The sequence below is a fragment of the Megalobrama amblycephala genome, linkage group LG2 (assembly GCF_018812025.1).
Source record: "Megalobrama amblycephala isolate DHTTF-2021 linkage group LG2, ASM1881202v1, whole genome shotgun sequence".
NCBI lineage: Eukaryota > Metazoa > Chordata > Actinopteri > Cypriniformes > Xenocyprididae > Megalobrama > Megalobrama amblycephala.
In genome coordinates, this window is record NC_063045.1 from 1,679,087 (window position 1) to 1,703,491 (window position 24,405).

General features: G+C 40.2%; 1 protein-coding gene and 1 long non-coding RNA gene across 2 annotated transcripts in view; one reads left to right on the forward strand and one right to left on the reverse strand.

Moving 5' to 3' along the window:
* LOC125263132 overlaps nt 1–24,405 on the reverse strand; it is a 53,060-nt gene that overhangs the window by 5,002 nt on the left and 23,653 nt on the right. The window lies entirely within an intron of this gene.
* LOC125263127 (myosin heavy chain, fast skeletal muscle-like) lies at nt 600–22,646 on the forward strand. Its single transcript, XM_048182034.1, has 40 exons — nt 600–637; nt 973–1,185; nt 1,322–1,465; nt 1,553–1,709; nt 1,959–1,986; nt 2,431–2,545; nt 2,625–2,717; nt 2,816–2,879; nt 2,971–3,069; nt 3,153–3,256; nt 3,774–3,912; nt 3,994–4,112; nt 4,217–4,366; nt 4,455–4,625; nt 4,701–5,007; nt 5,150–5,223; nt 5,303–5,390; nt 5,467–5,584; nt 5,702–5,825; nt 12,028–12,164; nt 12,253–12,508; nt 12,595–12,837; nt 12,920–13,096; nt 17,833–17,978; nt 18,057–18,147; nt 18,268–18,657; nt 18,732–18,858; nt 18,958–19,076; nt 19,161–19,357; nt 19,441–19,624; nt 19,713–19,878; nt 19,964–20,088; nt 20,468–20,776; nt 20,883–21,086; nt 21,377–21,502; nt 21,600–21,770; nt 21,861–21,965; nt 22,057–22,152; nt 22,259–22,390; nt 22,539–22,646. Exons 2-40 carry the CDS (start codon nt 985–987, stop codon nt 22,554–22,556), a joined length of 5,814 nt encoding a protein of 1,937 aa, XP_048037991.1. The 5' UTR covers nt 600–637; nt 973–984; the 3' UTR covers nt 22,557–22,646.

The window sequence follows — 24,405 nt, forward strand, 5'->3', positions numbered from 1 at the left end:
CTCATTTGTTTTGATTTCTCCTGTTTCCGTCAATACATTATACATTATATAACCTATTATTATCCACTGTCGATCGCCACTTGCACTAAATGTAATAAATGAACAGATCAGATGCAGATACAGGTGCGCCTGTGGCAGGAAAGCAAGATCTCACTCTTGTGCGGCAGTACTGCAGAGTCTACTTGGGCCGCTGTCCAAAACAATGTTACAGCAATTTTACAACGGCCAGAGGCAATTACCAAACTGGTTTCGTGTGTGTATCACACCAATGTTCATATTTTGCAACAGCAAATCAATGTTATTAATTATGAATGCTATATTTAAAATAAATCGGTAGTATTATTTTTCTTCAAAACTATTCAAAAAAATCAATGACTGTGGGAATAAAATTGAATGACTTTTAATGCCTTTTAAGGCCTTAATTTTCTCAAAATCCATTTAATGACTTTTAATGCTTTTTAATGCCCTGCAGAAACCCTGAGTTTAGAGTGTGGCTATGCACTGTACATTCAACATTCTTTTGACACTAACCTGACTGAATAAGTTCAAGTTAGCACATATTCAAAGTTTTTTGCCTTTATCTTAGCATCTCCTACCTCAGACACATCAGACACATTCTCTCCGGACAGGACAGCAGGTATTACAATTGTGATTAATAAACAAAATATATGCATACTTACAATCACTGGTTTTCATTTTAGAAGGAAAGAAAAGATCCCATCTCAGTTCTGAAGCAAACAGTTGGTTGAACAGAGTTTAAAATTGTTTTAAATAGTTGAACTTGAGTAAAGAGAGTCACTCAGGACAATTAAAACTGCTTTAGAACACAGATGCTCAGAAACGCTCACATGGAGCAGCATCATTGCGCTTCACATTCATAGGAATTAATATATTTTACTCCACTTGCATTTGTTTAATATTTAGTCAAAGTATAAATCCCTCTGCACATTCTCTCCTCGTCACTTCTCAAAGTAAACCGCAATCATGGGAGATGGTGAAATGGAGTGTTTTGGCCCAGCGGCCATTTTCCTCCGGAAGCCGGAAAGAGAGAGGATAGAGGCTCAGAACACCCCCTTTGATGCCAAAACGGCATTCTTCGTGACGGTGCCGGATGAGATGTACCTGAAAGGTGTTCTTGTTAGTAGAGAAGGCGGCAAAGCTACTGTCAAAACACTGTGTGGGAAAGTAAGTAGAAGTAGAAAATGTGTTGATCTTCTGTAAAACAGTTTTACATGATGCTGTGGGACTGTAAAACTACTTGCCAGGTGAAACAAATATTTTGTTTGTGATAAATCTCTCATCCATGTTGAAAACTTTATAGACAATCACGGTAAAAGAAGATGAAATCTTCCCCATGAATCCTCCTAAGTTTGATAAAATTGAGGACATGGCCATGATGACCCACCTCAATGAGCCTACTGTGCTGTATAACCTCAAAGAGCGTTACGCAGCATGGATGATCTACGTAAGTCTAAGCAAATCATATTTTATTCTTTTATTCATGAGAGAGGGCAAAAGGATTGTTAAACTGGACTATCTATCTCCGTTTCAGACCTACTCTGGCTTGTTCTGCGTCACTGTCAATCCCTACAAGTGGCTCCCAGTGTACGATGCAGTCGTTGTGGCTGGATACAGAGGCAAAAAGAGGGTTGAAGCCCCGCCTCACATCTTCTCCATCTCCGACAACGCCTACCAGTTCATGCTCACTGGTAAGTGTGGATATAAATTTTCAATCCGTTTTGCAATCCAATAAACTTGTGCTAAACTTGAGCCTACTTATATTTTGCTTAATACACCTACAATTTCTTTATTTAACAAACTCTTTTTACTTAATGGGCTCTCATAAGTAATTTAAGTAATGGTGTATATTTTGTTACATACATGATATATACAAAAAAAATGAAAATACAATCTGTTTTAGTGGTTTCACTTAAAGTAATACTATAAATGTGTTTCAGACAGGGAGAATCAGTCTATCCTGATTACGTAAGTAGGCTATGATAATTAAAGTTGTTGTATAAGAATCATCATGTAAATGCTAACACTGTTTAAGCTATTGAGAGAAAATAGTTGGAAAATACTTGGCTTTTCTGATGGAGAACACGGATAATGTGGTCATGTAAATGCATAAGGGTCATTCTTATTGGCATGTGCCGGGAAAGACAGGATAACTAAAGTAACAGAAAGGTGTGAGGAAAAGCCGCTTACTGCTAGGTTCTGCATGTATATGAGGTTAAGACCACACTGCCAGCATGATGCATGCACATGCAGGTTTCATGCCTTTAGCAGCTTTCTGGTGTGCATGTAAATGTACTGTCTGACATTTATGGATTTTAAAGAAGCACTTACATAAAAGCCACCATATCCCATCATTTACATTATTCTGAAATATATTCTTTTCCACCTTTAACATGTCCACTCCATGTCCAGTGGAGAATCTGGTGCAGGAAAGACTGTCAACACCAAACGTGTCATCCAGTATTTTGCGACAATCGCTGTGGCTGGCGGCGCAAAGAAGGCAGAACCTGTCCCTGGCAAAATGCAGGTGACTAAACCATCAAATACCATTCAAAGAACAGTGAAAGAATTATTCTGCATGTTGAAATTACTTAACTACTCATTAGGGGTCGCTAGAGGATCAAATCATTGCAGCCAACCCTCTACTGGAGGCTTATGGAAATGCCAAGACTGTGAGGAATGACAACTCCTCTCGTTTTGTAAGTTACTGTGGCCAGATGAAATGAATTGTACAAATTCAATTAACATTCCAAAGCTCGGATATTCTAAACTTTTCTAAATATTTCAATCTGCTTAGGGAAAATTCATCAGGATTCACTTTGGGACCACTGGAAAACTGGCCTCAGCTGATATTGAAACTTGTGAGTCAACACTGTTTTAAACCAATATATAAATGTTTAATATGGAGGCAAAAATGTGGATTTTTATTTATTTATTTATTGTCTTCGGAAGATCTGCTGGAAAAGTCAAGAGTAACATTCCAGCTGTCTGCTGAGAGGAGCTACCACATCTTCTACCAGCTCATGACCGGACACAAGCCAGAGCTGCTCGGTGAGGAATCTACAGTATTGTGTGTTTCATTCATTTCCATGTTTGAGAACACTGTTAACATACTGCACATCAATTCCTAACAGAGGCCCTGCTCATCACCACCAACCCTTACGACTATCCAATGATCAGCCAGGGTGAAATCACTGTCAAGAGTATCAATGATGTGGAGGAGTTCATTGCCACAGATGTATGTGCAAAACTACACTGTTAGTAGTAGTTGTAGTTATCAAGTCAAGTCACCTTTATTTATAAAGCGCTTTTTAAAATGAAGATAACAGGAAAATTATGCAACAGTTTGTTTTGGCTATACAGCAGCTCTAGAAGAAAAAGGTGTAATTGTCCAGCTTAAGTAAGTTCAGTGTTGATTCATTTCCGTTGTAAAAATCATTAGTGATTAATTTAGTTCATTTATCTATACAGCAGGTCTGGAGAGAACAGTGATATCATCATCCAGCTCAGTTCAGTTCGTATTCAATAGTGTCAATGCAGACAGATCAGTAATATTGTTGAATATTAATTATCCCAAACTAAGCAAGCCAGAGGCGACATCTGCAAGAACTCCATAGTAGTATTTTCAGATTATATAAAATATACTCGAGCAAACAAACATCAGAAAAACACCAGCATAAACTGAATGACATACAATATAAAATACCCTTCTCTTTGACTCAAATGTGTGATTCACTTGGTCATTGTATAAACAGACAGCCATTGACATTCTGGGCTTCAGTGCTGATGAGAAAATCAGCATCTACAAGCTGACAGGTGCTGTGATGCATCATGGGAACATGAAGTTCAAACAGAAGCAGAGAGAGGAGCAGGCCGAACCTGACGGCACTGAGGGTAAGATGTACTATTAGCACATATTAACATGTGAACATTCACTTCATTAGTACAATAATTCATAAAACTGTTCTTCCTCAGTGGCTGATAAAATCGCCTACCTCATGGGCCTCAACTCTGCTGACATGCTGAAAGCTCTGTGTTACCCCAGAGTGAAGGTCGGAAATGAGATGGTGACCAAAGGCCAGACAGTACCACAGGTGATCACTTATCTACTCAAATAAATTTAGAAATGTCTCAGACATTCATATTTGTCTTGACAAGTAAAGGTGTAATGAAACGATCCACAATGACCTTTTCTCAGGTGAACAACGCAGTCTCTGCGCTCTGCAAGTCTGTCTATGAGAAAATGTTCTTGTGGATGGTTGTCCGTATCAATGAGATGTTGGACACAAAGCAGCCTAGACAGTTCTTCATTGGTGTGCTGGACATCGCTGGATTTGAGATCTTTGATGTGAGCATCAGTTATTAATGTCTGTGTAAGAATCAAGATATAAAAGAAAACAGTCAGTAGTAAGAATTTGCCTCTGTTAAATTACCAGTTCAACAGCTTGGAGCAGCTTTGCATCAACTTCACAAATGAGAAACTGCAACAGTTCTTCAACCACCACATGTTTGTTCTGGAGCAAGAGGAGTACAAGAAAGAAGGCATTGAATGGGAGTTCATTGACTTTGGAATGGACTTGGCTGCCTGCATTGAGCTCATTGAGAAGGTAAGAGGACATTCAACAAATTAAAATGACTATTCATATTGTGCCTGCACTTGAGCATGAATATTTCTTCAACAGCCAATGGGCATCTTCTCCATCCTTGAAGAGGAGTGCATGTTCCCCAAGGCTACAGACACAAGCTTCAAAAACAAGTTGCATGATCAGCATCTGGGCAAATGTGCAGCTTTCCAGAAGCCCAAGCCTGCCAAAGGCAAGGCAGAGGCCCACTTCTCTCTGGTGCACTACGCCGGCACTGTGGACTACAACATTAATGGCTGGTTGGACAAGAACAAGGATCCACTGAATGACTCTGTCGTGCAACTCTACCAAAAGTCATCACTCAAAGTGCTGGCCTTCCTCTATGCTGCTCATGCAGGTTCTGAAGGTAAGACGTTTATTTGCAATTCCGCAATTCCTTTGTGTCATGATGTAATTACAGACATGATCTAATAGGGAGTTATTGAAAGGGTTAATGGAAAGCAACACAAGGACAATAAAAAAACATTTCTTTCGTTGACATAAAACAGCTGAGGGAGGCGGAGGAAAGAAGGGAGGCAAGAAGAAGGGTGGTTCCTTCCAGACTGTCTCTGCACTTTTCAGGGTAAATCAGATTCTCTTTTAATGAAGAATGTGAACTTTTACACCATTAAAGGTTAGACAAATGACAAACTGTTCCACAGGAGAACTTGGGTAAGCTGATGACTAACCTGAGGAGCACTCACCCTCACTTTGTGCGCTGCTTGATTCCTAATGAGTCCAAGACTCCAGGTAAACTTAATCCCTGAAGACTCAAGTGAATCACAATTAACAGTCATCTGGAATCAAATGAACATCTTTATTGCAGGTCTGATGGAGAACTTCCTGGTTATCCACCAGCTCAGGTGTAATGGTGTACTGGAAGGTATCAGAATCTGCAGGAAAGGTTTCCCCAGCAGAATCCTCTATGGTGACTTCAAGCAGAGGTAAAGACACCTTTTTGCAACCTCCAAATTAGACAAGATCCACAACCTAATCTTCATCATTTAATGACTATATTTTTGGCTTCACAAGAACATGACTCTCCCCTGAATGTCCTCTAGATACAAAGTATTAAATGCTAGCGTCATCCCTGAGGGACAGTTCATTGACAACAAAAAGGCTTCAGAGAAACTCTTGGGCTCTATTGATGTTGACCACACCCAATACAAGTTTGGGCACACCAAGGTGATCAAACCCTACTAACCCTAAACCAAAAGTATATGGACACCCAAAAATGTAAATTCTGTCATCATTTACTGACCTTCATGTTGTACCTTGTACCATTTACTTTCTTCTGTGGAACACAAGAGAAGATATATGAAGAATGTTTAAGCTGTTTTTTCTCCATACGTTGAAAGTTAATGTGGACCAAATTGAACAGCCTGAGTATATGTTTACATGCATTTTTGGGTAAAGCATCCCTTTAAGAAGTTCAATCATTCCTGTAATTCCATGGAAAACAAAAAGCTAAATTACACAATACCATTGTAAATAATTCTGTACTTGCAACTTTGATGCAACAGTTTGAGGAGGGAAGGTCTTGCACTAGATGGTGAAGATGAATGCATGGATTTCCTGCCATTCAAACAATAGAGCATCAATAAGGCGATGTGGTGATGTCATCTGGTTTACAGTCGGCATTGCAATTAACTCCCTCGGGTTGGCGGTCACTCCGGCGAAACCACCGCGTTTTTTTTCTTACGAGAGTGAAAGAGACTCAAAATACTCTGTCAATGTTGCACATACAATTAAGAGCTATACACCAGTTTAATCTATGGAATATCTTCTTTTATTTGTGTACACTCAGAGTAAAAACTAAATGTTGTGCTTTTTGTAAAATAAAGAAAACTAACATAATGCGTGATCTCTCGTCTCCCTCTGAACGAAGTCCAATCTGATAGTTCTCAGAAAATGAACTGTAACTTAGTGAATACTAATCACAAAAAAATAGACTTGTGTCTAAAGAAACTGTCGGGTTGAAATGTCAGGTTTTAAATCGTGTAAGTCAAATCGAAAACAAAAATTCTGTGTTTATGTAATCTGTATGAAAAGAGAGCCATGTCAGAAGTCCGTGATTCAGCTCATTACATTTACATTTACATTTATTCATTTGGCAGACGCTTTTATCCAAAGCGACTTACAAGTGAGGAATACACAAGCGAGTCGCCATGACGAGGCAAATAGACAAGAAGTGCTCATAATACAAGTTATAGGCAGTGCTCAGATTATCATAAACTACAATAGAGAGGGATTAGAGGAATTGAAAGGATAGGAATAAGAAGTTTTTTTTTTTTGTTTTTTTTTAAGATGAGGTTAAGTGCTCACGAAAGAGATGGGTTTTCAGCTGTCTTTTGAATATTGCCAGGGATTCCGCATTGCGGATGAAGGCAGGAAGATCATTCCACCAGCAAGGGACAGTGAATGAGAATGTTCTGGAAAGTGATTTTGTGCCTCTCTGTGATGGTACCACAAGCCTTCGCTCCTTTAATGAGCACAAGCTTCTGGTAGGAGTGTAGACTCGTAAGAGTGAGTGGAGGTAAGAGGGTGCTGAGCCTGTGGTAGATCTGTAAGCAAGCGACAACGCCTTGAATTTGATGCGAGCAGCAAGTGGTAGCCAATGAAGAGAGATGAAGAGAGGCGTGACGTGGGCTCTTTTGGGCTCGTTGAAGACGAGACGTGCTGCTGCATTCTGAATCATTTGTAGAGGCTTGATTGTGCATGATGGCAGTCCAGCCAGAAGTGCATTGCAGTAATCAAGCCTAGAAATGACCAGGGCCTGGACCAGAAGTTGTGTTGCATGTTCTGTTAGAAAGGGCCTGATTTTCCTGATGTTGTATAGTGCAAATCTGCATGACCGAGCTGTCTTTGCAACGTGGTCTTTGAAGGTCAGTTGATCGTCAAGGATTACTCCAAGATTTCTGGCCGAATTTGATGGGGTAATTGAGGATGTGCCTAGCTGGATGCTGAAATCGTGATTTAGAGTCGGATTGGCCGGGAAGACAAGAAGCTCAGTCTTAGCCAGGTTGAGCTGTAGATGATGTTCTTTCATCCATGCAGAGATGTCCGCCAGACAGATTGAGATTCGTGCAGCTACTGTGGGATCATCTGGTTGGAATGAAAGGAAGAGTTGTGTGTCATCAGCATAGCAATGGTAGGAGAAACCATGTGCCTGAATGATGGGACCAAGTGATGTAGTATAAATGGAGAAGAGGAGGAGTCTAAGAACTGAACCCTGAGGAACACCCGTGGTCAGTTGATGAGCTTTGGATACCTCCCCTCTCCAGGCAACCCTGAAAGACCTTCCTGTGAGATAGGATTCAAACCAGAGAAGTGGAGTACCTGTAATGCCCAGTGATGAGAGGGTGGACAGGAGGATCTGATGATTCACCGTGTCAAAGGCAGCAGATAGATCGAGCAGAATGAGAACTGATGATTTGGAATCAGCCTTTGCAATCCGCAGGGATTCAGTGACCGACAGCAGTGCAGTCTCGGTCGAGTGACCACTCTTGAAACCAGATTGATTGACATCCAATTGGTTGCTCTGTGAGAGGAAAGATGACACCTGGTTGAAAACAACTCGTTCAAGTGTTTTTCCTATGAATGGTAGGAGAGAAACAGGTCTGTAGCTGTCTACAAGAGACGTGTTTAATGTGGGTTTCTTAAGCAGTGGGGTTACCCGAGCCTGCTTGAATGTGTTAGGGAAAGTGCCAGTGTGGAGAGATGTGTTGATGATGTGTGTCAATGCTGGTAAAAGTGTGGGAGCGATGGCTTGTAGAAGGTGTGTGGGGATGGGATCTAGAGGGCAGGTAGTGGGATGACTGGAGAGGAGAAGTTTGGATACTTCTGTCTCAGTGAGGGAGGAGAATGAAGAGGGGAGGTGTGTGGCTGTGTGTGTGGTTGGTCTGAGTTCCTGTGTGTGTGGAGCGGAGAACTGACTGCTGATGGTAGATGTTTTGTCAGTGAAAAATTTAGCAAAATTATCAACAGTAAGGGATGAGGTGGGTGGTGGTGGAGGGGGGCAGAGGAGAGAGTTGAATGTTTTGAAAAGTGTGCGTGTCTTTGAAGCGCTGTTGATTTTGTTGTGGAAATAGGAGGATTTAGCAGCATGAATTTCAGCAGAAAAGGATGAGAGCAGAGATTGATAGCTACATAGGTCAAATTGGTCTTTTGATTTGTGCCACTTCCTCTCTGCAGCCCTGAGTTTGGTCCTATGTTCACGAAGAACATCAGATAACCAGGGATTAGAGGGAGTGGCACGTGCAGGCCTGGATGACAGAGGACAGATACTATCTAGAGAAGAAGTTAATGTGGAACATAAAGTGTCTGTTGCTGTATTCACATCCAGAGATGAGAATTGTGAGGGAAGGGAGGATGATACAGTAGAGGAAAGATCAGAAGAAGAAAGAGAGCGCAGGCTTCGTCTGAAGGTAACTGGTAGAGGGGTTGGTGGTGAACAAATGGGGAGTTGAAGATTAAAAGTAATGAAAAAATTATCAGAAAAGTGCAGAGGTTTTACCAGAATGTTGTCGGTGATGCAATTGCGTGTGTAAATAAGATCAAGTTGGTTGCCAGATTTGTGTGTACTTGTGGTGATGAGCCGATTAAGATCGAATGAGGCTAGAAGAGAGTGGAAGTCTGAAGCATAAGGCTTCTCTAGATGAATGTTGAAATCGCCAAACACTACAAGTGGGCTACCATCCTCTGGGAATGAGGACAGCAGCATGTCCAGTTCCTCTACAAAGGTACCCAGTTGGCCTGGGGGGCGATAAATTACTACGATATGAATTTTGACAGAAATTGAGATTGTAATAGCATGAAACTCAAATGAATTGTAGTTGCAAAGAGAGGAATGAGTCGCGTATTTCCAATTGTCAGAAATGAGAAGACCTGTGCCCCCACCCCTCCCAGATTGGCGAGGGGTATGAGAGAAAGTGAAGTTGTTAGAGAGAGCAGCAGGGGTTGCTGAGTCCTCTGGACGAATCCAGGTCTCAGTCAAGCCTAAGATATTAAGAGAAGAATTAGTAGCAAAGGCTGGAATGAAGTCAGCTTTGTTAACTGCTGACTGACAATTCCATAGACCCACAGAGACAGAGAGAGGAGTATTAGTGTTAGAAGAGGAGTAAATAGACCGCAGGTTAGAAGCATTGCGCTGCCTTTTATGAGGGTTAGTGGAGCGTTGCCGAGAGACAACAGGAATGTGTTGAAAGCACATGCTGGGAAGAAGGAAAAGTGTGAAAGGAGGGAAAGTGCCTACCGGTGTCGTTGCTCGGTGGAGTCGCGCAGGTAGAGTCGCAGGTCTTTACCCGAGTCGTTCTTCACACGAGGAGGCTGAACGTTCCCGCTGACGCTTCCGCGACAGCGCGCACACACAATTAATATACTGCTTATTAACACATGATTGAAACGAGCTAGACCCCCTTGCAAATCAGCACTGCAAAAGCCTAAACCCGTGAATGGCTGAAAACCATAACTAACTAAAGCTTAAGTGCGGGCAATAACACCACTAAAGTCTGCAAACGCGGCTGTTATTCTAAACAAGTACAATTAAAATACAATTATAGTCGAGGTAGGAAACAGGACAAACACAGATACGAATTAAATCCTTCCTAGCAGCAAATAATAAACGAAGCAACTGACCCAGAACAGATATTAAGCAAAACACTTACGCGCTCTTGCCATCCGTCACCACTGCCAGCTCGCTAGTCCTGCTCACTTCTGAATTACACGAGTTTAAGTATGCTTTCCCTCGCCAGGCCCGCCTTGCAAATCAGCACTGCAAAAGCCTAAACCCGTGAATGGCTGAAAACCGAAACTAACTAAAGCTTAAGTGCGGGCAATAACACCACTAAAGTCTGCAAACGCGGCTGTTATTCTAAACAAGTGCAATTATAGTCGAGGTAGGAAATAGGACAAACACAGATACAAATTAAATCCTTCCTAGCAGCAAATTATAAACGAAGCAACTGACCCAGAACAGAAATCAAGCAAAACACTTACGCGCTCTTGCCGTCCATCACCACTGCCAGCTCGCTAGTCCTCATTATCTGCTAATGCGGCCACGCCCACGGAGGGAGCGCTATTCAGACACAAATTCTGAGGCAACACATGCATACATCGTCTCAATCATGTATTTATTGTCTTGAAAAGTGTTTATCTGGATGTTGTAGCGATCTCTGGCCCCTGTTAGTTCCTGGAGAGTCACATGGTTGTTCTTCTTTAGATTAATTTGTGGACTAAAGGTGCACATAGCGCCCTCGGGCTGCAAGTATGAATTGAAAACACAGTATCCAGCGTTCATAGTGATGACAATAAATATTGAATAAATATTACTCCTCTGTATAGAAAATTGACAAACATATGAGAATCCATCAATATTTCTCAAAATGTGTATGCTTTTAAGCTAAAAGGCTATATGAAATGCCATAGAGGTAGCATAATTGTTCAGACACTTTGCATCACAGAAATACATTATATTTTAAAGTATATAATAGAATACCATTATTTTAAATTGTAATATTTCACAGTATTGCTGTTTTTTCTGTATGTTTGATATACACCATGATGAGCTGAGACATGATCACAGAGGGTTTTTTCACAGCCTACCTGTCTGAAAGAGCTCATTATTATGCAAGTCATTTCAGGTCATTATTATGCGATTCTTTTGTATTCTCAGGTGAGAATCACCCATTATTCATGATGATTCACGCCTCCATGCATACTGTGTTTCTTGACAAAAAGTGTCTTACAAAATTTAAATCTCTCTATTGTTTTACATGAAGGAGTAGGCAGCATAATTTTTCAATCATTCTGAAGCAAAAACTCTAGTCTACAACCTCCAATACCCAGAAGTCTTGTGAACACAGATTTAATATATATTTTTTGGCTTTATTTCCATGACTTAAGTTTTTTGTTTTTTCAATAACCACGCATAAATGTTATTCCTTCAAAAACACAAACATGTAAATACATGTTCCTCACATATTATTGTAGCCTAGTTTGTGCTGAATACAGTGTAATGACACTTTTGTCATTTATATGTTTATGAACAACTGAAAAAAGCACAAATGTCAGGGCATGTCAAAACTTCTCCAGGGCCCCAAAAATCCTCAGACCCCAGAGGGTTAATCTCAAATGTGTTCAATTTGTGTTCAGGTTGAGGCTTTGTGCCAGTCAAGTTCTTCCACACCAGACTTAGTAAAGTATTTCTTAATGACCCCCACTTTGTGCAAAGAGACATTGTTATGCCTCCCCAGACAGTTGAGTCAAAGTTGAAAACACAGAATTATCAAAAATGTCATTGTATAGTATAGAATATATGATTTACTTTCACGTCTACTCTCACATCTACTTTGCTTGTTTAACTACTATATTCCAAATGTTCTTGTAGGTGTTCTTCAAAGCTGGTTTGTTGGGTACTCTTGAGGAGATGAGAGATGAGAAACTAGCAACACTGGTTACCATGACTCAGGCTTTGTGCCGTGGATTTGTCATGAGGAAGGAGTTTGTCAAAATGATGGAAAGGAGGTACAATGAACTTACAAAACTGTTTGGAACACAACTGTTTGCTACGAATGATTGATAATGACTCATTTACTGACTGTAATTTACACAGAGAATCAATTTATTCCATTCAATACAACATCCGCTCATTCATGAATGTGAAACATTGGCCATGGATGAAACTCTACTTCAAGATCAAGCCTCTTCTAAAGAGTGCAGAGACTGAGAAAGAAATGGCAGCCATGAAGGAGAACTATGAGAAAATGAAGGAGGATCTAACAAAGGCTTTAGCTAAAAAGAAAGAGCTTGAAGAAAAAATGGTGTCACTTCTTCAGGAGAAAAACGATCTTCAACTGCAAGTAGCAGCTGTGAGTATTTTACCTCTTAATGATCCTAATATGGATGCTACAGCTATTAACATAAGCCATTAAACTACATCCATCTCAATGAACAGGAAACTGAAAACCTCTCTGATGCCGAGGAGAGATGTGAAGGTCTCATCAAAAGCAAGATCCAGCTCGAGGCAAAACTCAAAGAGACAACCGAGAGACTGGAGGATGAGGAGGAAATCAATGCTGAACTCACTGCCAAGAAGAGGAAACTGGAGGACGAATGCTCTGAACTGAAGAAAGACATCGATGACCTGGAGCTCACCTTGGCCAAAGTGGAGAAGGAGAAACATGCAACAGAAAATAAGGTCAATCATCTTTTCACATGTTCTTCATACTGATGAATGTTCAGGATCTTGAGAGTGAAACTGGTGAACGTTTCCCACTTAGGTTAAAAACCTGACGGAGGAGATGGCTTCTCAGGATGAGAGCATTGCCAAGCTGACCAAAGAGAAGAAAGCACTCCAAGAGGCACACCAACAGACTCTTGATGACCTTCAGGCAGAGGAAGACAAAGTCAACACTCTGACTAAATCTAAGACAAAGCTTGAGCAGCAAGTGGATGATGTAAGATGTTTGGCATGAGAATAAGGCCCTGTTTACACCTGGTATTAAGATGCGTTTTGGTCGATCGGATAACAACCCTAACCCTAACAAGACAATGCTAAAAACAGGTGTAAATGGGGTCTAAAGCATTTTGAGCTTGTTCACTTTCAACCACTTCCAGAGGTAGTCGAAAAAAACATTTGACTGGATTGCTTTCATAGTGGAAAAGTGGTCAAATGTGTTCGAACAGCCACAAGACCTAATGCGTAAAAATGATTGGAAGCATGCAAGCTAGACAGGATTTAAACTTTGTTGGCTAAAGAGCCAAGTTTGGGTTGAAGACGAAAACTAAAGTTGGTTTTTGATTGAATCACTTACGTTGTAAAAAATTGTTAATTATTACTTTAGGGGCAGCTTAAATGGCACCTTTCCTACTGAAAAACCGAATACCTTTAATGCATTCTTGCCATTCATTTACATGTTTAGTCTACAGGTTTGCATGTTTGATCTATGCGAACTGGAATAATTTGATAACGTTTTATCTATACATAGGGAAAGGAAAGGGAAGGAGGCCTTCGCAGGGGATAGTTTAGTTGACACTTCAGGGCTGCATTATCATCATGTCTAGATGCAGGTCCTTCATCTTATCTGGATATGGCCTGGATTTGGCAGGCTGCGGCAAACCTCAGGATAAACAGAGAGAGACTAATATTAGCGTAGATGCCATTCTTCTTATGATGAGGCGAGTACATCAGATGATATGGGATGTGTTCCTGGTTCCGGCTGACCTAATCTATGCAGCCTAACAATTTACAAGAATTGAATTATAGAAGTAGATAATGTGTTTTGTGTATGCAAGTTTAAACAGATATGTTTTTAGTCTAGATTTAAACTGACCGTTTCTGCTTCCCAAACAGTGATAGGAAGACTGTTCCAAAGTTTAGGTGCTAAATAGGAAAAGGATCAGCCACCTGCAGTTGATTTTGATATTCTAGGTATTATCAACTGGCCTGAATTCTGAGATCGCAATAGACATGAAGGACTATAATGCATTTAGAGCTCGCTCAGGTACTGGGGAGCTTAACCATTTAGTGCTTTGTAGTACAGTGGTGTGAAAAAGTGTTTGCCCCCTTCCTGATTTTTTATTTTTTTTGCATGTTTGTCACACTTTAATGTTTCAGATCATCAAACAAATTTAAATATTAATCAAAGATAACACAAGTAAACACAACATGCACTTTTTAAATGAAGGTTTTTATTATGAGGGAAATCAAAATCCAAACCCACATGGCCCAGTGTGAAAAAGTGCTTGCCAGTGCTTGAAAAAGTGTGTTCTCTAGCCACACCCAGGCCTGATTACTGCCACACCTGTTCACAATCAAGAAATCACTTAAATAGGACCTGCCTGACAAAGTGAAGTAGACCAAAAGATCCTCAAAAGCTACACATCATGTTGAGATCCAAAGAAATTCAGGAACAAATGAGAAAGAAAGTAATTGAGATCTATCAATCTGGAAAAGGTTATAGAGCCATTTTCTAAAGTTTTGGGACTCCAGCGAACCACAGTGAGAGCCATTATCCACAAATGGCGAAAACATGGAACAGTGGTGAACCTTCCCAGGAGTGGCCGGCCAACCAAAATTACACCAAGAGCGCAGCGACAACTCATCCAAGAGGTCACAAAAGACCCCACAACAACATCCAAACAACTGCAGGCCTCACTTGCCTCAGTTAAGGTCAGTGTTCATGACTCCAACAATAAGAAAGAGACTGGGCAAAAATGGCCTACATGGCAGAGTTCCAAGACGAAAACCGCTGCTGAGCAAAAAGAACATAAAGGCTCGTCTCAGTTTTGCCAGAAAACATCTTGATGATCCCCAAGACTTTTGGGAAAATACTCTGTGGACTGACGAGACAAAAGTTGAACATTTTGGAAGGTGTGTGTCCCATTATGTCTGGCATAAAAGTAACACAGCATTTCAGAAAAAGAACATCATACCAACCATAAAATATGGTGGTGGTAGTATGATGGTCAGGGGCTGTTTTACTGCTTCAGGACCTGGAAGACTTGCTGTGATAAATGGAACCATGAATTCTGCTGTCTACCAAAAAATCCTGACGGACAATGTCTGGCCATCTGTTTGTGACCTCAAGCTGAAATGAACTTGGGTTCTGCAGCAGGAGAATGATCCAAAACACACCAGCAAGTCCACCTCTGAATGGCTAAAGAAAAACAAAATGAAGACTTTGGAGTGGCCTAGTCAACGTCCTGACCTCAATCCTATTGAGATGCTGTGGCATGACCTTAAAAAGGTGGTTCACGCTCGAAAACCCTCCAAATGTGGCTGAATTACAGCAATTCTGCAAAGATGAGTGGGCCAGAATTCCTCCACAGCACTGTAACAGACTCATTGCAAGTTATTGCAAATGCTTGATTGCAGTTGTTGCTGCTAAGGGTGGCCCAACCAGTTATTAGGTTTAGGGGGCAAGCACTTTTTCACACAGGGCCATGTGGGTTTGGATTTTGTTTTCCCTTCATAATAAAAACCTTCATTTAAAAACTGCATGTTGTTTATTTGTGTTATCTTTGATTAATATTTAAATTTGTTTGATGATCTGAAACATTAAAGTGTGACAAACATGCAAAAAAAAAAAAAAATCAGGAAGGGGGCAAACACTTATTCACACCACTGTGAGTTTTAAGATTTTAAAATTGATACGATGTTTAATAGGGAGCCAATGCAGTGTTGACAGAACCGGGCTAATATAGTCATACTTCCTGGTTCTAGTAAGAACTCTAGCTGCTGTGTTTTGGACCAGCTGTAGTTTGTTTAACAGGCGAGCAGAACAACCACCCAGTAGAGCGTTACAGAAATCTAGCATTGAGGTCATGAACGCATTACAGATACTAGAAACATGGCTTTCAAATGAAAGATTGGTATCAAAGAGCACACCCAGGTTCCTAGCTGACGACGAAGACTTAACAGAGCAGCCATCAAGTGTTAGACAGTATTCTAGGTTATTACGTGAAGAAGTTTTTGGTCCAAAAATTACAATCTCTGTTTTTTCTGAATTTAGTAGTAGGAAATTACTAGTCATCCAATTTTTTATATCAGCTGTGCATTCCGTTAATTTTGTGAATTGGTAAGTTTCGTCACGGCGCGAAGAAATATAGAGCTGAGTATCATCAGCGTAACAGTGAAAACTAACGCCATGCTTCCTAATGATATCTCCCAAGGGTAGCATGTACAGAGTGAAAAACAACAGTCCTAGTACTGAGCCTTATATGGTACTCCATATTGAACTTGTGATCAATATGACATCTCTTCGTTTACTACTACAAACTGATAATGTTCAGATAACTAAGATTTGAACCATCCCAATGCAATTCCACTAATGCCAACATAATTTTCAAGTCTATTCAAAAGAATAGTATGGTCGATAGTGTTAAAAGCAGCACTGAGATCTAGTAACACTAACAGAGAGATACAACCACGATCGGAAGATAAGAGCAAATAATTTGTAACTCTAATGAGGGCAGTCTCAGTCCTATGGTATGGTCTAAATCCTGACTGGAAATCCTCACAGATACCATTTCTTCCCACGAAGGAACATAGTTGCGATGATGCTGCCTTTTCTAGAATTTTTGACAGAAAAGGTAGATTCGAGATTGCCATGTAATTGACTAATTTTCAAGGATCAAGTTGTGTTTTTTTAATAAGAGGTTTAATAATAGCCAGCTTAAAAGTTTTCGGTACGTATCCTAGTGATAAAGATGAATTAACAATATTAAGAAGAGGATCTATGACCTCTGGAAGCATCTCTTTCAATAGCTTATTCGGTATAGGGTCTAACATACATGTTGTTGATTTTAATGATTTAACAAGTTTAGACAATTCTTCATGTCCTAAAGCAACGAATGAATGGATTTTTTTCCTCAGGGACACTACAGTGCACTGTCTGACGAGATACTGTAGTAGATGGTTGCATGGTTATAATTTTTCTTTCTAATATTATCAATCTTGCAAGTAAAGAAGTTCATAAAGTCATTACTGCTGTGCTGTTTGGAAACATCAGATGTTCTCTATTTCTCATTAATTTAGCCTCTGTATCAAATAAATACCTAGGGTTGTGTTTATTTTCTTCTAAAAGATTTGAGAAACAAGCAGATCTAGCAGATTTTAAGGCCTTTCTGTACCCAATCATTCTCTCTCTCCATGAAATGCGAAAAACTTCTAGTTTTGTTTTCTCCCAGCTGTGCTCCATTTTTCTGGCAGCTCTCTTAAGAGCCAGAGTGTGCTCGTTGTACCACAGCGTTGGATTAGTTTCCTTAATCTTCTTTAAGCGCAAAGGAGCAACTGAGTCTAACATGCTGGAAAAGACAGAGTCAATAGTTTCTGTTGCAACATCGAGGTCTTCAAAGCTATCTGGTATGCTAAGGCGATGAAAGCAATCTTTAGTGGTAGAAGTAAATTGTGTAAGCTTATTTTGTCCATTAGATCAAAAGAGCTGAAGATAGCCAAGACCCATAAACCCTCCCCTCAAAGTAATCAGGACAGAAGTGGTTGAAAGTGGACAAAAGACAGATATAAATACCAGGTGTAAATAGGTGTGTGTCTCCCTCGTCTACTTGCGATCTGATTGACCAAAACGCATCTTACTACCACATATAAACAAAGCCTAAGAGCTTGAATCAATGAGAAATTAATTTTGGGTCTCTGTACCAGAATTAAATGCTCTGGTTTCTGTAACAATAGCTTGAAGGTTCACTGGAGCAAGAGAAGAAGCTCCGTATGGACCTTGAGAGAGCCAAGAGGAAGCTTGAGGGTGATCTGAAACTAGCCCAGGAGTCCATAATGGACCTGGAGAATGACAAACAGCAATCAGAAGAGAAGATCAAAAAGTGAGTGGATGTTATTATTCACACAATTACACAAAATTAGTATTTTACACATTTTACAAAATCATACTTTAAATACAGGAAAGACTTTGAGATTAGTCAGTTTCTCAGCAAGATTGAGGATGAACAATCTTTGGGAGCACAGCTTCAGAAGAAGATCAAAGAACTTCAGGTAACACTAACCATAATCTTTTTTTTTTTTTTTTATGTGAAACTGTTAAGTAGATGTATATCTGATATATCTGAGAAAACCAGATATCACTGGGTAGTTATTTTTTCATTCTTTATTTAGGCCCGTATTGAGGAGCTGGAAGAGGAAATTGAGGCCGAGCGAGCTGCTCGTGCTAAAGTGGAGAAGCAGAGAGCTGATCTCTCCAGGGAACTTGAAGAGATCAGCGAGAGGCTTGAGGAAGCTGGTGGTGCCACTGCTGCCCAGATTGAGATGAACAAGAAGCGTGAAGCCGAATTCCAGAAGTTGCGTCGTGATCTGGAAGAGTCCACCTTGCAGCATGAAGCTACAGCCGCAGCTCTCCGAAAGAAGCAGGCAGACAGTGTGGCTGAGCTTGGAGAACAGATCGACAACCTCCAGCGAGTCAAACAGAAGCTGGAGAAGGAGAAGAGTGAATACAAGATGGAGATTGATGACTTGACAAGCAACATGGAGGCTGTGGCTAAATCAAAAGTAATTTCACTAGAGGATCATTAAATATAAAAGCATCTTTACAAACAACTGCATATAACCTTGAATCTCTTTAGGCTAATTTAGAGAAGATGTGCCGTACCCTGGAAGACCAGCTAAGTGAAATCAAGGCCAAGAGTGATGAAAATATTCGTCAGTTGAATGACATGAATGCACAACGTGCAAGACTTCAGACTGAAAATGGTAAGAGAGTAAGCTACAGATGTAAAAACCTTAAACTGTGTAAAAAGTTTGTATGTTATTATATTTCAAATTTGGTAATATCTGTAACCTGTCTCCAAGGTGAATTTAGTCGCCAATTAGAAGAGAAAGAAGCACTTGTTTCACAGTTAACTAGAGGAAAACAGGCTTATACACAACAAATTGAGGAACTCAAAAGACATATTGAGGAAGAAGTCAAGGTAAAGTTATACATACTTAATTTGATAATCTAAACCATTGAATGGATGGTAAACTGTTGAAAAACTCAAAGTTCTGCCTGATAGGCCAAGAACGCTCTGGCCCATGCGGTTCAGTCTGCACGCCATGACTGTGATTTGCTCAGAGAGCAGTATGAGGAAGAGCAGGAGGCTAAAGCTGAACTCCAGCGTGGAATGTCTAAGGCCAACAGTGAGGTGGCTCAGTGGAGAACAAAATATGAGACTGATGCCATCCAACGCACTGAGGAGCTTGAGGAATCCAAGTAAATACATCATTGGGAAAAGTCTTCAGTATCCTACATTTAATGTGACCAAGATTTCATAATTTCAAATCACTTTTCCTCAGGAAAAAGCTAGCTCAGCGTCTGCAGGATGCTGAAGAATCCATTGAGGCAGTGAACTCCAAGTGTGCCTCTCTGGAAAAGACCAAACAGAGACTGCAGGGTGAAGTAGAGGATCTCATGATTGATGTGGAGAGGGCAAATGCATTGGCAGCCAACCTTGACAAAAAGCAGAGAAACTTTGACAAGGTATGAAAGACATGGACAACCTTTAAACCTAAACGTTGAAATGAGGACTTACCATTGACTACAATGACTACATTTCTTTCATTATCAGGTGCTAGCAGATTGGAAACAGAAGTATGAGGAAAGCCAGGCTGAACTAGAAGGTGCTCAGAAAGAAGCTCGTTCTCTCAGCACTGAGCTTTTCAAAATGAAGAACTCCTATGAGGAAGCTCTTGACCACCTTGAAACCCTGAAGAGGGAGAACAAGAATCTGCAACGTAATGCAACTTTTAATTATACCAAGGACTAAAAAAAAAGATTATAACAGAAAATCTTACACCAATGTTTTTTAAACCCTTTTAGAAGAGATTTCTGACCTTACTGAACAGCTTGGAGAGACTGGAAAGAGCATTCATGAGTTAGAGAAAGCCAAGAAGACAGTGGAGTCTGAGAAAGCAGAGATCCAGACTGCACTTGAAGAAGCTGAGGTGCCATTCCTTTGCTATAATACTAACATTATGATACCATTGCTTTGAATAATATTGAAATATTGAACATGGAATAGTTCTAAACCTTAAATTAGAATCTTAATTTCTGCAAATTATTTCCTTCTTAAACCTTCATAAATGTACTGACATCACTCTAGAGCTGGGGTGTCCAACCCTGCTCCTGGAGAGCGACCCTGAACCAGTGAATCAAGGTGTTCAGGGTTGCTTGATAATTACAGACAGGTGTGTTGGAGCAGGGTTGGAACTGAAGTCTACAGGATGGTAGCTCTCCAGGAGCAGGGTTGGACACCCCTGCTTTAGAGGTTACACTATATTGTGACAAATGTAAAAAGTCAATTGTTTCCTTTTGTCCTTGTAGGGCACTTTGGAGCATGAAGAGTCCAAGATTCTTCGTGTGCAGCTGGAGCTGAACCAGGTGAAGAGTGAGATTGACAGGAAGCTTGCTGAGAAGGATGAGGAGATGGAACAGATCAAGAGGAACAGCCAAAGAGTGATCGATTCCATGCAGAGCACTCTGGACTCTGAGATCAGGAGCAGAAATGATGCCCTGAGAGTCAAAAAGAAGATGGAGGGAGATCTGAATGAGATGGAGATCCAGCTGAGTCATGCCAACCGCCAGGCTGCTGAGGCCCAGAAACAGCTCAGGAACGTCCAAGGCCAACTCAAGGTTTCTTTCTGTAGAATGCGGAATTGCAATAAATATTGATAAATATGAATATGAAACATGAATTAACCAAACCATGACAACTAACAAAGAAAGAATGTTGCCACAGGATGCCCAGCTGCACCTTGATGACGCTCTCAGAGGACAGGAGGACATGAAGGAGCAGGTGGCCATGGTGGAGCGCAGGAATAACCTGATGCAAGCAGAGATTGAGGAGCTGAGAGCTGCACTGGAGCAAACAGAGAGAGGCCGCAAAGTGGCGGAGCAGGAGCTGGTTGATGCCAGCGAGCGTGTGGGACTGCTGCACTCACAAGTACAAACAATTGCTAAATACCAGGAACAAATTCAGGATACACGATAAACTTTCATATGAATGTACAAGTCAAGTCACCTTTCTTTATATAGCGCATTTTACAATGCAGATTATGTCAAATAATTTTGTCTGCACAGCAGCTCTAGAAGAAAATGGTGTCATTGTCCAGCTAAAGTAAATTCAGTTATTTAGTTAATTTATCTATACATCAGCTCTGGATAAAAAACACTGATGTCATCGTCCAGCTCAGCTCAGCTCAGTACATTAAACTAACTGCTTACATCCCACAGAATACAAGTCTTATTAACACCAAGAAGAAGCTTGAGGCTGATCTGGTCCAGGTTCAAGGTGAGGTGGATGATTCAGTCCAGGAGGCCAGAAATGCAGAGGAGAAGGCCAAGAAGGCCATCACTGATGTGAGTGTTTAAATTAGAATAGAGAAGCAGAATGTAAATAGTTATTTGCATTGTATTTGTATCTTGATTAACTCATTTCAGTTGGCTTATACTTCAGGCTGCCATGATGGCTGAGGAGCTGAAGAAGGAGCAGGACACAAGTGCTCACCTGGAGAGGATGAAGAAGAACCTGGAGGTGACTGTCAAAGACCTGCAGCACCGTCTGGATGAGGCTGAAAGTCTGGCCATGAAGGGTGGAAAGAAACAGCTCCAGAAACTGGAGTCCAGGGTAAATTTGAGTGTTTAGAACAAAACACATTTTTAGATGTACTGGTCATGCCAGAGATCTGACAGGTGAAACAATAACTCTCTACTGAAGGTGCGTGAGTTAGAGTCTGAAGTTGAAGCTGAGCAGAGACGTGGTGCAGATGCTGTGAAAGGAGTGCGCAAGTATGAGAGGAGGGTGAAGGAGCTCACCTACCAGGTAAAACTACCCAGGAATTAGAAATTCACCACCTTTTTTATAATAATATACATACTTTAACTAAGACCATGTCCAATATTTACTCCCAAAGACTGAGGAAGACAAGAAGAACGTGATCCGACTGCAGGATCTGGTAGACAAGCTGCAGCTGAAAGTGAAGGCCTACAAGCGCCAGGCTGAAGAAGCTGTAAGTCTAATATCAAATGTCTTGAGAGTGAAGTTTTAGTATTGACAAAAGTGTCCAGTGTCATGAATGCACTGCTATGAAATGGGTTGGATATCTTGTGTAACAGGAGGAGCAGGCCAACACTCACCTGTCCAGGTACAGGAAGGTGCAGCATGAGCTGGAAGAGGCTCAGGAGCGCGCTGACATTGCCGAGTCCCAGGTCAACAAGCTGAGGGCCAAGAGCCGTGAGGCTGGAAAGGTATTGTAATTTTTATTTTTATTATTGCAAAAGGGGTAGGGAGTGAATCTTAATATACACTGCTTAATATACACAAGTTTCTGACTGAAAATCAAACAAACATGCAAATTCATTTTTGTAATTGTAAATGTCTTTTTATTTACTGAAGAGCAAGGATGAAGAATGAAGATGAGACATCACACCACATCTACAAACAAGCATATAATATGACTTGTGCTGTGTCTTACATGTCCATTAAATGCAGTTTCTGAAAGCACTCTTTGTCTGTGTTATTGTAGACTGGTAGAGTATGGCACCAATGCCAAGATCACAGGTTCAGTTCTCAGGAATGCATGAACTAATACAAAAATAATACATACATTGAATGCAATGTAAGTTGCTTAGGAAAGTTTCTACCAAATGTTCTGGTGTGTATATACTTTTACGCAAAAAATTCAGCTAAATTATAAAACCACGTCATTATAATTTTACCCATCAATCATAATACAACAGAGTTATACAATCCAAGCTTCTCACTTTCAATGATGAATGAGAATTACTGTGTGCAAATGAAATGTCAAATTATATGGCAATAACCAGCAGTATTTAATAGGGATGTTCATTTCGGGGGGTGGGGGGTATCCTAACTGATGACCAATGTTAAAATTAGAATGGATAAGTGTTAAAAGTGACAAAATCTGTTTTCCAGGGGTTTAATTTTACATGCGCATATAGCAGCATAAACAACAGAACTCGTGGATTCACACATCATCACATCACACACCTGCAGTGCTTCTATGAATGGAGAAAAACTGAATAAAACTATATTATATTAAATATTATATATATATATATATATATATATATATATATATATATAACTTAAATAATTAACAGATTAACAAAACGAAAGAAAAAACAGTGCGACTATTATTTGCTGAGTTTCACTTAATTTTTTTGACGCACTCCACAAAAAAGTTCACAGAAAAGAAACCAAGACGGCAGAACAAGGCATCCTGTTTGTTATCTTTATTTTACAAAAACACAATTGTAACACTGTGTTAAATAAAATCACGTTTCACAATGTGATTAACTGCTTTTCATTCCTCCTCCACCTCACATCAATCAAGAAAGGCTACTGAGTGTGACAAAGAAAAGTTAATTAGTAAATCATACCATATTTTCATTCCTCTATACATTACAGTCCATTGCTTTGCATTGGTTTTTGAAACAGGAAGTAAAAACATCCCTTTGATGCATGCCTGGTGTTAAACTTATGACTAGTACTGCTATACAAAAGTTGACAATACAGGACATTAGAAACTATAGACAGAAATATTTAGTTTAAAACAAAGCAGGGAAATAATCATCCTATTCACCAGTGGCATTCTTATTTTATTAGCCCTTCTATACAGTTTAAAGTGAGTCATGCGGCTCTATTCTGGACTAATTGTATTTTTTTCCTTTTCTTGATGCACTCGATCACACCACTGGACAATAATCTAAATAAGAAAGAACCATTGTTTGCACAATTTGAGAAATGCAATGTTGTGGTAAAAATTCCAGTCTCTTAATAACTGACAGACCTTGTCCCATAACCGTCATTGACCGCTTCAGCCTACTGTCTAATATAACTCCAATAAATCTCATTTCCTCTACCTGTTCAATAGGAACGCTCTTTAACAGACATATTCAAATACAATGCTTTTAATTTTTGTCAAATTTAGAAGCAACTTAATATTCCATACCCACTTCATAACCTCATCCAAAGTAGTAGGCAATTGCTCAATTGGTGCAGCACTTTAAAACAAGAAGATCATTGGTAAAAATAGAAAATAATAATGGTCCCAAACATCTTCCACGTTGCAAATCTTTCACATCCGAGTAACTTCCATTATAAAATACACATTGTCCCCTATTAGACAGATCAACATGTAACATTTCAATTTGTCCAGCAATGATTTATGATCCAATACATCAAAAGCTGAGCTAAAATCTAACAATACTGCCCCTACTCATAGCTGAAAACAAGGAGG